Source organism: Trichosurus vulpecula, chromosome 2, assembly GCF_011100635.1.
Source record: "Trichosurus vulpecula isolate mTriVul1 chromosome 2, mTriVul1.pri, whole genome shotgun sequence".
NCBI classification, from domain to species: Eukaryota; Metazoa; Chordata; class Mammalia; order Diprotodontia; family Phalangeridae; genus Trichosurus; species Trichosurus vulpecula.
In genome coordinates this window covers 86594482-86610604 of record NC_050574.1, presented here as the reverse complement: position 1 = coordinate 86610604, position 16123 = coordinate 86594482, and the positions used below count along the sequence as shown (strand labels likewise).

At 37.0% G+C, this 16123-nt stretch overlaps 2 protein-coding genes across 2 annotated transcripts; one reads left to right on the top strand and one right to left on the bottom strand.

Moving 5' to 3' along the window:
• The first annotated feature begins 1139 nt into the window (after nucleotides 1-1139).
• Nucleotides 1140-4581, top strand: LOC118836615 (olfactory receptor 51F1-like). Its single transcript, XM_036743856.1, has 2 exons — nucleotides 1140-2063; nucleotides 4549-4581. Exons 1-2 carry the CDS (start codon nucleotides 1140-1142, stop codon nucleotides 4579-4581), a joined length of 957 nt encoding a protein of 318 aa, XP_036599751.1.
• Nucleotides 4582-9343: 4762 nt separating this feature from the next.
• LOC118836614 (olfactory receptor 51F1-like) lies at nucleotides 9344-10297 on the bottom strand. The gene has a single exon (XM_036743855.1). The coding sequence runs from the start codon at nucleotides 10295-10297 to the stop codon at nucleotides 9344-9346; it is 954 nt and encodes a 317-aa protein (XP_036599750.1).
• Between the last annotated feature and the right edge of the window lie 5826 nt (nucleotides 10298-16123).

Here is a 16123-nt window from a genome sequence, read left to right as displayed (position 1 = left end):
CTTAAGTTGGGTAATAGGTGATCTCTTTTCAAGGGTGCTGTAGAACAGTTGTGTTGAACTATAATGGATATGGAAACCACCAAATTGTACATAAGTATCCATTCAGGCTCTATAATAATTTAGAAATCCACATATTAACATTATCTATGTTCTGTTGTAATTTTATTTATTTTGTTAAATATTTCCCAGTCAAATTTTTAACCTGGTTTTGCAGTACTTGAAGATGTTGTGGGTCCCATGTGGCCCAAGAGGCCCCTGTTTGATACCTCACTCAGATTCTTAACTGATAAGGAAAACCTTTCCCCCAACTCTCACCAGAGTGTGGCATTGACATTTGACTCTGGGACTTTCCCCAATACATCTCAGTGTCCCCTTCTATATCTGGCATCAATCATTTTCAACTATTCCCATTATTAATGTATAAAACTTCCCTGCTCAAATCTCTACTATAAGTTCATACTTTTACTGAGATCTTGGGTGCTGTATAAATCTCCCTACCCCACTGGGTGAATTGCTTTGACTTAAACTCTGTCTGTCTGTATTTCCATATAGTGTGATATATACATTTTTTTGCCTGCCTGCTTCTTAAAAGATTAATAAAGCTAATGCTTGTACTAGCTTCCCAGGTATCAGTTTCTTGTAAATACTCAATCCTGAGGCTTTGTTCCAAACCCAGTTATGAAGCAAGAAAAATAATACATTTAACCTGAACATTAAATGTGATTGAGTTAGATACATTTAACCTTGCAAAAATCTAGTTTTTCAGATGCATGCATGATATAAATATGTGTTCTTTTATGAAGGCTGGAGATGAGAGGGGATGAATAGTTCAATGAACTCCTCTACTAGATTCAATACTTGCAGGAGATACAGCAGTAATAGAGAATACATAAATTTATCTTTATATCAACATTTATTAATTTAGTCAGTCACACTTTTATCAAAGATTTATTGATTAGTTGTTCTAGGAAGTGAAGGATTCCACAATTTTAAGAAATGAGTCCACGTGCTACCTCATTTAGGGGAATAGTTTTGAAGGAAAAATACAACATATCATTTTTATACATACTGAGGGAATTCTCTTATGTTTCTACAGAATCTGATCTATATGAAAATAAATGCTGTCTTCCTAAACTACAATGATGACTTTAAGCAACTTGACATCTCCATTTCCAACCTTCCACCTCATTGGATTTCCAGTAATTGAAGCAGCCCATGTCTCGATCTCCATCCCTTTCTGCTGTCTCTATGCTATTGCCCTTTCAGGAAACAGCATGATCCTGTTTGTCATCATCACACAGGAGAGCCTTCATGAGCCCATGGACTGTTTCCTTTCTATGCTGTCAGCTACTGACTTGAGCTTGATTGTTTCCACAATGTCAACAACATTGGTTGTCCTTTGGTTTGATTTGAGAGAGATCAGCTTAGATGGCTGCATTGTCCAAATGTTCTTCCTACATGGGTTCGCAATCATAGAAACTGGTGTCCTGGTGGCCATGGCCTTTGATCACTTTGTGGCTATCTGTGACCCTCTAAGACATAGCATCATTCTTACCAATGCCAGAATCCTTCAGATTGTTCTGGTGATACTCATACGCATGATTGTATTGTTGATACCCACACTTTTGTTGCTAAAGAGGCTCTCATTTTGTAAAATGGATTTGCTTTCCCATTCCTACTGTTACCACACAGATGTGCTCACATTAGCATGCTCAGATACCAAACCCAGTAGCTTCTGGGGCTTAATTGGTCTCATCTTGACTTCAGGGATAGATACACCATGTATCATCATCTCCTACATCATGATCATACGTTCTGTTCTGAGCATTGCATCACCCGCAGAGCAGCACAAGGCTTTTAGCACTTGTGTGTCCCATATTGGAGCTGTAGCTGTCTTCTATATTCCTCTGATTTGCCTGTCCCTGGTGCACCGCTTTGGCCAGTCAGCTCCTAAGATTGTACAAACAATGATGGCCAACATCTACTTAATCCTTCCACCTGAGCTCAACCCCGTCATCTATAGTCTGAAAACCACACAGCTTCGTGGGGCTTTGCTAAAATTGATACTTGCAAAGGACCCTCCTATGTCAGGCTGATATTCAATAAGATAAAAATGACATATTATAGTAGATAGAATAGGTATGTATCTATACGTGTGGGTGAGGAATGAATTGCATTTCCCCAGATAATTGGCTTGGCATTGTTTACATTCATTGAAGGAAACTGTAACTCCAATTTTCATGTATGCATAATTGTGCATGTGGTTCCTGTTGATACCCTCAGGGAGCTATAGATGAGGATAGCAAACATTGAAGAATTAATGGAGGCCTCTTTAGTCCTTGGAGCCAGATAAAGAAAAGCCAAGCCAGTGCCTGTATGGAGACCAGGAGCAACAAAAACACACCACAGACATAACACAAATGGTAGACAAGTAATTTATTGGGAGCTCCAGGGGATCAATTCTTGACATTATATGTACATCAAACATATATTGTCCTGTAATCACAGTACTCAAAGACTTATGGATTCCGAATGGTAATCTGGTGGCATAAATAACACTGAGAGAAACTACATAAAGTTCCTAGCTATTTTAGTAAAGGAGGGACACAAGGCCCCTGATTAATGTTAAATTTAGAGTAGTTACTAGAGGTGACTATAAGTAGAGTGTCAGTGGCTATGGAACACATGGGCCTAAGAAGACTGACTGGAATTATTTGAGGGAATGTACATGATGTCACATCAATACAGCTGAAGATGAGTGAGGGAGGAAAAACCCCCAAAGCTACTCAAAACAAATATTGCCATTTTGGGGGGAATAAGCATAACAGAAGCAGAGAGAATATGCAAAGATTATTTTTAAATGGTCTCTCAGAGTACCAGGATAAAGAAAACATGATGCAGTAGTTTAAATGCTTGTCTTTCTGTCAGGAAGGGTCAAATTTGGACCTTGCCTCAGACAGGTATAAACTGTGTGTCACTTAGCAAGACAAGATGTTTCTGAGCCCCAGTTTCCTCATTTGTAAAATGAGGATAATAACAGCACGTACCTTGTAGTGCTGTTGTAATGTTCAAATCCGATAATGCGTGTAGAGTACTTTGTCCTGAAATTGTTATTGTCAGTGTTGTCATTACCAGCACCACTACCACCACCATCAACATCTTTATCATTATCATACTAAGGGCTGGGTCACTGAGATTATAATAGAGGTAAATTCAATTTAGGTCATTCTTACTGAAAAGTTTAAGGTGGATTTGCATTCAGATATGAAGGCTGCTCCCAAGAGATCAAAACTTAAGAGACCTTAGAGATCACTTTTCTCTAGCCCCCTGATTTCAAAGATGAGAAAAATGGGACACAGGGAGGTTAATTGATGTGCTTAATTAATTAATTACTACAGAAGTAGTAAGTTTCAGAGATATCCTCCTTGTCCTCAGTATACAGAATCAGTGTCTCTATCATACTACATGGTCTTCTTTCTATATGAGAAAAACCCTTCAGGAAATGAACCAGAAGAGCCCATCCAATGAGGCTAAACCTATTTTGTTACATTTGTCATCAGGATGGCCCATTTTTGCTGGATTAAATGAAAAGTTGGTTTTTGGTTTTCCACAAGTTGAAGTCAATTGGGCTATAAGCACAGATGGTGATGGAGATGGGATAGGGATTTCCCTTTCAAGATCTTCTAGTTCTTTTCTGCCTAGACTCAGTATTTACTCCAGTAGTGACAATGAAGATGAAGATGGTGAGTTTCTTGATGGACTAGACAAAAAATCACAGGTGATTTTAGTCATTCTATGAAGGATACTTGCAAGATATACTTCTATAGCCAATGCAGGGGACAATACTTCATGGACTAAGTGAAAGCTATCCATATTTGCATTATGTCAGAATAAATTTTAAGTTCCCTAAGAAAGTTACAATCTTGGACACACTTCAGGAAATAGTTGAGGATAGAAAGGCCTTGTGTACTATGGTCCATGGGGTCACAAGAATAGAACATGACTATATTATCTATCCAGACATGAACAACAACAACAAAAAGGAAAGAGATATATGTCTTGCAACAGAAAAAAGGTAATATAATGGGGTTCAGGCATGTTAGATTTTAAACATTCAGTCAAAAAACATTTACTAAACATTCTATGCACTAGGCTCTGTGCTAAATGACGGAAGTATAAAAAAAGATATTCCCTGCCTTAAAGAGTTCATAATCTAATGAGAGAGACAACAAACAAATATGGCCAAACAAGGTATATAGAGAATAGAAAATAACTAAGAGGGGAAAGGAATTAAAATGAAGAGAGATTAAAAAATCCTTCCTGTGGAACAGAGGCATCACACATGGCCAGAGGGCCAAATGTAGCTCACAATACACCCAAGTGGGGCCTGAAACAGATTAAAATGTAATTGGGAAATATTTAACAAAATAAACAAATAATACAATAAAACATAGATAATAATTTATTATTTTCTAAGTCAACATGAGGTCTTCGGGAATCCTTAATCATGATTTTATGGCCCTAGTTTCTGTCTGATTTTGACATCACTTCTATAGAAAAGGGATTTTAGTTAGGACTTAAAAGAAGCCAGATAATCCAATAAGTAGAAATGAGGGGCATAGCATTCCAGGTAACAGGGGCAGTCAGAGAAAATGCCTGAAGCTGAGAGACAGAAGGTCTTATTTGTGGAAGGGCAAGGAAGCCAGCCTCTTTGCATAAATGAATACATGACCAGGAGTGAGGTGTAAGAATACTGGAAAGATAAGAAAGGGCTAGTTTAAGAAAGATTTTGAATGCTAAACAGAAGATTTTGTATTTGATCATTTGATCCTGGAGAAGATAGTTACTGAGATTTATAGAGCAGGAGCATGTGTGTGTGTAGTGTGTGTGTGTGTGTGTGTGAGAGAGAGAGAGAGAGAGAGAGAGAGAGAGAGAGAGAGAGAGAGAGAGAAAGAGAGAGAGAGAGAGAGAGAGAGAGAGAGAGAGAGAGAGAGAGAGGTAGAGGGAGAGAGACACAGAGAGAGAAAGACAGAGAAAGGGGGTAAGAGACAGAGACAGAGAGAGACACAGACAGAGATGGTCAGACATGCATTTTAGGAAAATCAGTAGGTGGCTGAATGGAGGATATATTGCAAAAGAGGCAGACAGAAGCAATTGCAGTTTGTTGAAATAATGTAGGCATGATGTGACAAAGACCTGCAACATACTGGTGGCAGCCTCAGAGGAAACAATATAAAACATATAAGAGAGATGTTGCAATGACAGGCAACAGATTGGACATGACAGATTTGAGATAGTGATACAAAATACATTAATACAAAAGTATTAATCTAAGCCAAGCAGGTTCCATTATTGTAACAACAGTGTTGCTAGCAGCTGCTGTAGGGTTGTAAGACCCAACAAGACCAGCAACAAGAGTTGTCAGCACAGGTCCTTTGATCTGCTTTTCTAAGGAAATTAACTTTAAGGGGTTAACAATCTCACTTTAATCAAAGATGCATATACCATTCACTTAGTTCAGGGGGGAAATGCCAGCACCCTGAACTTCAGAGCAAATACAAACAGAAATTACAGAGACAATATAAGCCGAGCAAATAACACAATTCAGCAGAAAGGCTTTGTCTCATCAAGACACCACACACATAGTTACCAAAAAGAGAAGCTGCGACATATGGGTTTTTTCAAAGTGGGGGGCTCCAGCCACTACCCAGATTCTCCACACAAACACTCTTCCAGTGAGTGAGAGCCCCAAAGCAAAATCATAACCTCTGAGTTTATATACCCTTCTTAGGGCCAGAAGGCTTCACACCTAACCAGCAAAGGGTGTGGACCTGGGGCTTTGCACCTAGTAAGACTTAATCAAAAGTCCTTGATTCCTTTAGCACTCTAAAAGAGAAAACGGCAAAAAAGTACCACTTTAATTAATATTACATTTATATCTGGAGTTCTCAAACTAGGATTTTTGAAATATGTAGATAACTACATTTAAAGATAATTAGTTTCCTTTATAATTATATATATATATATATATATATATGTGTGTGTGTGTGTGTGTGTGTGTGTGTGTGTGTGTGTGTGTGTGTATATTGAATTTAAAAATATTATGCTGAGAAAGGATCTATAGAATTCACCAGAACAACCAGGGGAGCTATGACACACAAAAAGGTTAAAAACTCTGAACTTGAGCAAAGAGAGTTAAAAGGTAAATAGGCAGTTAGGTGGAATAGTGGATAGAACTCAGGACTTGGAGTTAAGAAGACCTGAGTACACATCTTATCTCTTACACTTACCGACATGACCCTGGGCATGTTGCTTAGGTGCTATATGCTTTAGTTTCCTCATCTACAAAATGGGTATAAAAATAGCACCGAACTCATAAAGTCATTATGAGAACCAAATCTTTTAAAAAAAATAAGCTGGTTTGCAAATTTTAAAGTAGTACATAAATGGTAGCTATTATTATTTTTAAAAGCTACACATTTCCCCCAACTTCTTTTCTCCTTTCCTTTCTCTCCACAATCTGTATCCCCAAACAGTAATTAACCAGCCTCCAGAGTTGATCCTTTCAATTAATCACCACCACCAATCCATCTAAAATGACAGAAAGCATTAGGATTTGAGAGTGCAGTTTAGCAGTGTGGTTGATATATTATTACATCACCCTGTTCCATAGTGATCTTCATTCGAAACAAAACCAAATAGGCAGCATATTAGGCTATTATCACAGAGGCAAAGTGTTACACTAACTCCAATCTTATAGTCTTCTATCATAAATCACTTCATACTAGCATATTCCATGGGTGTGGAGAGGGATAGAACAGATTCGGACTAGCAAGAAAGTGACATGTCCACAATCAACCTCCTCCCTCCATCCCCAACTCAATATACTTTATAGTTACACATTCACCCTCAGGACACACACACATTCTTTTCAAGACAAATCCCAAACACTCAGCTATATCTCCCAAACAAGTTCCTAACTCTTTCATTGTACTAACTCATGCTCAGAAAGCATCATTGTTCTCGTTCTCTAATCTTACTTGAATACAGACCTCCAAGTAATGATGTCACAGTTACTCATTTCTTACAGGTTATGGTGCTCACAGCTTCTTTGTCAGTCTCATAAAGTACAGATGAACATAGAGTTTCTCCTATGACACTTTTTTTGATATTCCTAAATTCCATTACCTCAACTGAATTACAAGCACTTGCTTTTTCTTTACATGCACTCCCAAACTGGAGAAAATTGGAAGGGAACATATTATGACAAGTTATCAACAAAGTTAAACATGTTGTATGTTCATTCCCATCATTAATAAATAAAATTTGCTTCAAGGTGTAATTGATTTTTGATTTTAGGATGGATGTAACCATTTAGGTACTATATAATCCCATCCTCTGATCAATGCCGTAAATAATCATGACTTCAGTGAACTCTTTTGTGAACCATGCCTGCCTTTCACCTCCCCAAAGACATGGTGAACTACAAGAGAGGCATAAGATATATTTGTTGTCGGGCATGGAAAATATGTTTGCATGTGCCATATAGCTATATTTCTTTGTAGTATTCATGGGTTCAATTGGGTCGTTATGAATAGGGAAGTGACAGTGATGAAATTAAAGAAATATAAATAATATATTTATTAATATAAGAAAACTGAGTCAATAATAAAGGTGTTATTTAAATGATAAATGGGTAAATTTCTTTAACATATTAATTTATAGACCTTTCCAAGAGTAATTATTTCTGAACCTATATTATCTTTTATTCTACAAATAAGCCTTAGAAAATACAGTTTAGTACCTACTCTAGAGGGCACCTAGATGGTGCAGTGAATTGAGCAGTGGGCCTGGAATCAGGAAGACCTGAATTCCAATCCACCTTCAGATACTTCCTACTTGTGTGACTCTGGGCCACTCACTTAATCCTGTTTGCATCAGTTTCTTCATCTATAAAATGAGGTGGAGAAGGAAATGGCAAACCACTCCATTAAATTTACCAAGAAAACCCCTGATGGGGTCACAGAGTCAGACATGGCTGAAACAACTGAACAACGACAACAACAACATAGCCTGGAGATTGTAGAAAAGGGGTAGATTGGAAACACGGAAATGAGAGTTGAAAATCAACAAAGCGAGGTGTCAAAAGGGAGGTCAGGGTATTAGAGTTTGGTAGTGGCTGATTTCTGAACCCAACAAACCAAGCAGACCTCAAGACTAGAAAGACCTAAGATTCTCAGTGACTCAATTTGTGGTTGAATAACTAGGTGAGTTTGGAAGTCAATGATGGGTGAAAGCCCTAGGAGCTGAAACCAAAAGCACTAGAATGGGGTCTAAGAAAAAGACTTGGCCTCTGGGGTAGTATGAATGAGTCAGTGAAATTTTAGGTCCACAATTATTCCTAATGTCATTTGTTCAAGTCCTCTCCAGGCAGAGTCTCTACCTTTTTTGAGCTTCTGAGCATATGGGGAAGATAATTTGAGAGATCCTTGATTTGGATGTGACCTTTGGCAAATAATTCATCTGAGGGGAGAGAGAATAGACCAATGAATTATTTGTCTTAATATGTAGGAAAAAGAAATGTAAATTGTCATAACTGGTACACTATGTAAAGTGACATGTACATAAGTGCTAAGTGACAAGCTAGATGCCAACAAAGAGATAACCACAGTAGACTCTTGATTCTATGCCCCTTTATATCACATTTCCTTGACTACCAATATAATTATCCTTGAAAGCATTTTAATGTTTTTATTTTATGTTAGTTTTTATATTATGTTAATTTTACCATTTAATAATGATTTAACCTCAAAATTATTTTCCTCAAAATCCTATGACACACCAGAAATGTAAAACTTAATTGTCTTATCTCAGGAAATTCTGAAATATATGTTAAAAGATAAACAAATACACAAAAAACCTTAAACTGAATTTTTTAAAAAGTGGCTTGAATACAATTTGAATTTTCCATTCTTTTTAGCCTGGTCACATTAGAAGACAATTTTTCTTCCAATTATACAAATGGCACTTGGACAGGTAATAAATGTAATGCCCACAGTCTAACAATAAGAATTTTAAACCACACTATAATAGAGATTTCAAATTATTTGTTAAAAAGTTTATAACATCAAAGACTAATTTTCCTTTCATTTAGGGGAATAATCCTGAGAATGAGCCCACATACTTTTGCTCTCACCGCCAATACATTTCAAAGAAACAGAGATTCTAAGACTATCTGGGGCCTGCTTTGAAAAAAAAATCTTTAAACTCATGCATATTGTAATCAAATCTCAACACCAAAGTGACATTATACCTGCCATTTTAATCTGTCATTGTTCCAACCTTACACTGGAGTGTACTTTGTAAGGAGTAACTTGATCACCACCTTGCGGAGTTGGGCTGTTTTCACACTGTATATGATGGGGTTGATCACAGGTGGAAGCATTAGGTAGATATTGACCATCATTGTATGTACAATCTTGGGAGCCAACTGTCCATAGCGGTGTACCAGGGACAGGCTAATCAGGGGTATATAAAAAATGGCAACAGCCCCAATATGCGATGCACAGGTGCTGAAGGTCTTGTGCTGCTCTTTGGGGGATGCAATACTGAGGACAGAGCGAATGATCAGGATGTAGGAGAGCACAATGCATGGTGTGTCAATTCCTGTGCTCAGGATGAGAACAACTAATCCACATATGCTATTGACTTTAGTGTCTGAGCATGACAATTTTATCACATCAGGGTGGTAACAGTAGGAATGAGAAAGACCATTAGGACCACAGAAGGACAGTTTCTTAAATAACAAAACCAAGGGCAGCATTAGAACTATCATACGGATGACCATTGCCACACCTAATTGTGTGATCCTGGCATTAGTGAGGATGGTGGTATATCTCAAAGGGTTGCAGATGGCCACAAAACGATCAAAGGCCATTGCCACCAGGACCCCAGACTCCATGAATGTAAACCCATGTAGGAAGAACATTTGAACAACACAACTGTCTGAGCTGATCTCTCTGGCATCAAACCAAAGGACACTCAGTGTTGTTGACATGGTGGAAATGGTCAAGCCCAAGTCAGTAGCTGACAACATGGAAAGGAAATAGTACATGGGCTCATGGAGACTCTGCTCTTTCATAATGACAAACAGGATCATGCTGTTTCCCAAAAGGGCAATGGCAGAGAGACAGCAGAAAGGAATAGAGATCCAAGCATGGGCCTCTTCCAATCCTGGGATGCCTGTCAGATAGAAGGTTGAAAATGGAAATGTGAAGTTGTTGGAAATTTCCATCATGGCTTATGGAGTAGCACTTAAACTATTTCAGCTCAGATTCTGAAGAAACAAAAGCAAAATTTTGCTTGTTTGTAAAAAAGTAATTGATGGAATTTTTGGTTTCAGAAAACTTCTTCTAAGTGAATATACACCCTCATCTCATAAAATTGTGCCATCCTTCACTGTCTAGCAGTTACTCATTAAGTGTTTAATTAATTGAATGAGTGAATGACAATTTAAAGGAAACATTTTGCCCCAGTAGCATGCCTGCTGGGGCCTGTGTTTCTAGCAGAAATGATGATTTACACTGTGCTCTCCACATTCTCTTTTTAGTATCCCTATGAAAAGAGAAAAAAAATCATTATTGTAACCATCATATCAAGGGAATAATAGTAACATTCACATAATGCTCTATAGACATTATATAATTTTATTATCATAACAAACATGGGACATCCTATAGTTATAGAAACAGATAAAATGGTCAATGTTGGGGGTGGGGAGTGATGATAAAATGAAAGGCCAAAACCATCGAGCCTCCTCCAAAACACATACAATAATGATAGAAAATATAACAAACCCAATTCTGAGCAGGAAAGCCAATTAAAAGTCACAGTGAGACTTTTTTCAGCCCAGGGAAATTTAGGAAACAAGGAAAAAAAGGGTTTGTAGACACTGAGTTTGAGGCTGGTCAGGAGTGCACAGTGTGGCATGAGTGGCAGTAGTGGTGGTGGCAGCACCTGGCTTTCCCAGTGGCAGTAGTGGTAGGGAGCAGCCCAGTGCTCAGGGATGGAGAAAATGCTGAATGCTAGAGCAGAAGGAGACTCTAGAGGATTCCTTTGCTAGCACTGTATGCAGAATCAGGTGCCATTTTGCAGGTCTGATGCCATGTATTCATTTTTTGTTCAAAGTTCCAGCGGAGAGAAGACAGGTTGGGTCTCAAAGGAGAAAATTTCCTACTTGTGTAAGGTCCAAAGCATAGAAAATTTTACATATATATATATATATATAATTCTTTGTGGGGGCGGAGAATGAAATAGAGGAATTTTAAGCATTTCTGATGAAAAGATCAGTGCCAAACAGAAAATTTTACATCCTAACATAAGACTCTAGAGAACCATGAAAAAGTAAGCATGAGTGAGAAATTGTAAGGGACTAAATATTAAACAGTTTAATTTCCTTTTTGGGAAGACAATATTTATAATCCTAAGGACACATGATGAAATATGCTATCCACATGCAGAGTTAGAGGTCATGAAGTCTGAAGGCTTATCAAAGCACATTATTTTTAACTTTATTTTTCATGATTTTTGTCTGTTTCTACCTTCACATGACTAATAAGAAAATGTGTAATACATGAATGTATATAGATAACATATCAAATTGCTAACCATCTTGGGAGGGGGAAAGGGGAAGGGGGAAGGGAGAAAATTAAGAACCCCAAATTTAAAAAAAAATGTTAAAATTTTCTTTACATGTAATTGGAAAACAATTTTAAAAAGTGTATCATTATTAAGACAGTTAGCAGGTACCTACTTAGAGAAAATAGATATGACTACTGCATTGAAATTATCTTAAAAGAAGACTGGAAAGATAAGAAAGAGAGATGCATGGGTAGTAATGGGAAGGGAGAGAAAAAACGAATAAAATCTCATTTAAAGGTGTTGGGCAAAGTTTATACAATTGAGGGGAAAAGAAAGAGGAAAGAGGATAATGCTTGGACTTTACTCTCATCTGAACTGGTTCAAGGAGGGAAGAATTCATTTCTCTATGTGTAATTGGGCACAAAAATTAATCTTACACAACTGAGAAGCAAGAAGTGATGAGGACAAGGAAAAAGGGGGAGAGGCAAGAGGGAGATTAAAGGAGAGAGTAATCAGAAGCAAAATAGACTCATGAGGAAGGAATAGGGGAAAAAGAAAGCAGTTGAACAAGTATAAAAGAATAGAATGGAGGGCAATATATATTTAGCTCTAACAACTGCAAATGAGAGTGGGATGGAATCATCTATAAAATTGAAGAGTACAGCATAATGGGTTAGAAGCTAGAATCCAACTATATGTTTAGAAGAGACATATTTGAAACAGAAAGATGCCTATGGAGTTAAAATAGAGGACCATGTTATAGCTGAAATTAAAAAGATAGAGGTACCAGTCATGGTCTCAGACAATACAAAAGCCAAAATAGATCTAATTAAAAGAGATAATCAGAGAAATAAAAGATACTATAGATATTGAATTAATACCAGTACTGAATAAATGTGCACCAAATGGCATAGCATTCTACATCCCCAGATAGATGTAAAAACAATTTTTTAATGTTTATTTAAAAAAAAAGAGTTCCAACTTCTCTCTCTCTCTCTCCCTCAAACCCTCTTTCCCCTCCCCACCTCATTGAGAAGGCAAGCAATTTCATGTATATCGAACATGGACAGTCATGTAAAAGATATTTCCACATTAATCATGTTATGAAAGAAAACACAGACACAAAAAAAGCTTTTGTCCCTCTTTCACCATTTGGCCTATTTTGTTCCTAGGCTTTTATATTCTTGAATATTTTTTGTGCTTCCCTTCCAAGCTGTTTACTCCTTTTTCATGATTTTCTTACATTACTCTCATTTTCCCCAATTATTTCTCTTCTTCTCTTACTTGATTTTTATTTTTAACTCATTTTTAGTTTTCAACATTCATTTCCATAGGATTTTGAGTTACAAATTTCTCCCCTTCTCTATCCTCCTCCCACCCCAAGATGGCATGTGTGGTGATTGCTTCTTTCCCCAGTCTGCCTTCTCATTTATCACCACACTCCCACCCCGCCCCCACCTTATCCTCTTTCCCCTTACTTTCTTGTAGGGCAAGATAGATTTCTATTCCCCGTTGTCCACATATTTTATTTTCCTGTTCCATGTAAAAAGAATTTCTTTAACATTTGCTTCTAGAACTTTGAGTTCCAAATTGTCTCTCATCTTCCTTCCCTACCCACTGTCCTTGAGAAGACAAGTAATTCAATATAGGTTATACATGTATCATTATTCAAAACACTTCCATAACAGTCATGTTGTGAAAGGCAATCTATATTTCCGTCCATCCTATCCTGTCCACCTTTATTAAGTTTTCTCCTTTGACCCTGTCCCTTTTCAAAAGTGTTTGCTTTTGACTACCTCTTCCCCCAGTCTGCCCTCCTTCTATCACCCCCCCCCCGTTGTTGCCTTCCTCCCCAATTTTCCTGTAGGGTAGGACACCCATTTGAGTGTGTATGTTATTCCCTCCTTAAATCAAATCTGTTGAGAGCAAGGTTCACTCATTCCCTTTCATGTACCCCCTCTTCCCTTCCATTAAAAGTTTTTTCTTGCCACTTTTATGTGAGATAATATTCTATCTCTCCCATTCTCCTTCTCCCAATATATTCCTCTCTCACTCCTTAATTTGATTTTTTAGATATCATACCTTCATGTTCAACTCACCCTGTGCCGTCTGTCTGTCTGTCTGTCTCTCTGTATATGTGTATATATATATATATGTGTGTGTATATATATATGTATATATATATACATATACATGTATCTCCATATATGTATCTATGTATGTACAACTACCCTTATACTGAGAAATGTCTCATGAGTTGCAAGCGTCATCTTTCCATGTAGGAATGTGAACAGTTCAAATTTATTAAGTCCCTAATGATTTTTCTTCCCTGTTTACCTTTTCATGCTTCTCTTGATTCTTGTATTTGAAAGTGAGATTTTGTATTCAGCTCTTGTCTTTTCATCAAGAATGCTTGAAAGTCCTCTGTTTCATTGAAAATCGATATTTTACCCTGTAGTATTATACTCAGTTTTGCTGGGTAGGTGATTCTTGGTTTTAATCTTAGCTCCTTTGACCTGGTGTTTGGAGGGATTTGGGGGAAAGTTCAAGTGAGTTTCTGTTTTCACACCACCATCTTGGCTCCACCCCCTCTTGATTTTTAAATTCCATTTCAAGGTCTTCCATGGCCTGGGACCAATTCATATTTTTCTTTGAGGCTTTAGATGTAGCAGTTTTGACTTTGTTGTCTTCTGAGTTTATTTTGATCTTCCCTTTTGCCATAGTAACTTTTGTATAGTCAGGAATTTTTCGGCTGATGGCTCATTTTCCCAGTCTATTTATTGACCTTTAACTCTATGTTAAAGTGAAGCTCTGCTTTCAGAGTGGAGATGACACTTTCCTAAGCTTCAGTTTTTGTGCAGCTGTTTTTAGAGATAATACTGGTAACCTCTAAATTTTCTTTCATACCACTTCTGAAGTGGTATGACCAAGTGAGAAGTGTATTTACAATTCTTCTGGTCTGTGCTCTGGTCTACAAGTGACCACAAGCACCCTTTTCCACCCTGAAACTGTGACTAGGCTCCCAGCATCCCTGCAGCCATAAGTGCTGGTGTGTTAATTTCCTTGCTCCGGGACTGAGACCCAGGACTGTGACCTATATCTGAGTTTAGGCAATGCAACAGAGTCTTACCCCCAGTGCCAGCCAAGGGACCCTGTAATCTCTTTCTGACTACTTGTCTGACTCCCATTACCGTCTGTGGGCTGAAAGGTATGGACTTTGATTGGTTGTCTGGGGGTGTCCTGTACTGGACTGTACTCCACTTTCACCATGGTGCAACAGATCTTTCCTGCTGACCTTCTAAGTTGTCTTGCTATGGAAAATTATTTCACCCTATCCTTTTGTAGATTTTGCCACTCTAGAATTTATTTGGGAGCATTATTTAAAGTTATTTGGAGGGGTTTGGGGAAAGCTCAGAAGAGTCCCTGACACTGTGGCTCCACCTCCAGCATCCCAATACTTGATGGAAACATTAGATAAGTTACATGAAGAAATAGATACTAAAACTATACTGCCAGAGTACATCAATTTACTCCTCTCATATATATATATATATATTTATGTATGTATGTATGTATGTATGTATACACACACATATATATGTATGTATACACACACATATATGTGTATGTATACACACACACATATATATGTATACACATATATATGTGTGTGTGTGTATATATGTGTATATTTATACATAAATTTAACAAGAAAGAAGTGGACATAAATAGCATTTTAGAATATTTAGAAATGACAGACTTCTGGAGAATATTGAATGGAAATAGAAAGGCATATACCTATGTCTCAGCTATGCATGGCACATTCAGTAAAAGTGACCATGTATTAGAGCATAAAAATCTCAAACAAATGTAGAACACAAAAATATTAAATACACCTTTTTGAGATCATAATGTAACTTAAACTGAATGCAATAAAGGCCTTTTGAAGCATAAAATAAAAATTAATTAGGTGCTAAATAATCTTATTCTATGGAAGAACTGGGTCAAAGAATAAATCATAGAATTCATTAATGTTGTTATTAAAGATAATGACAACAAGAAGACAACAGACCAAAAATAGTGGGATGCAACCAAAGTAGTACTTATTGAAAATTTTATATCTCTAAAATTGTATATCAATAAAAGAGAAGAAGAGCAGATTAATTAATTGGGCATGCAACTAAAATAATAGAAAAAAATGAATTAAATAACTCCAATTACACACTTAATTCCTTAACATTAAAGAATTGATCAGTAAAATTAAAAGCAAACAAATCATTGATCTAATAAATAAAATTAACAATTATTTTTATGAAAAGACATAATAAATAAGTCATTGGTAATTTGATTTAAAAAATAAAGAGAAAACCAAGTTATCAATATCAAAAATGAAGAGTAAATACATAACTAGTGAAATGAAATTAATCATTAGATATTTGCCCCAACTGCCTGCCAATAAATCTGACAATCTAAATGAAACATA

Excerpts from the sequence above, each read along its gene's own strand:
- LOC118836615 (XM_036743856.1), top strand. The coding sequence starts at position 1,140 with ATGATGACTTTAAGCAACTTGACATCTCCATTTCCAACCTTCCACCTC. Across the intron at positions 2,064-4,548 it reads GTGGGGCTTTGCTAAAATTG|TTCTATAGAAAAGGGATTTT; the intron begins ATACTTGCAAAG and ends TTTTGACATCAC.
- LOC118836614 (XM_036743855.1), bottom strand. The coding sequence starts at position 10,297 with ATGATGGAAATTTCCAACAACTTCACATTTCCATTTTCAACCTTCTAT.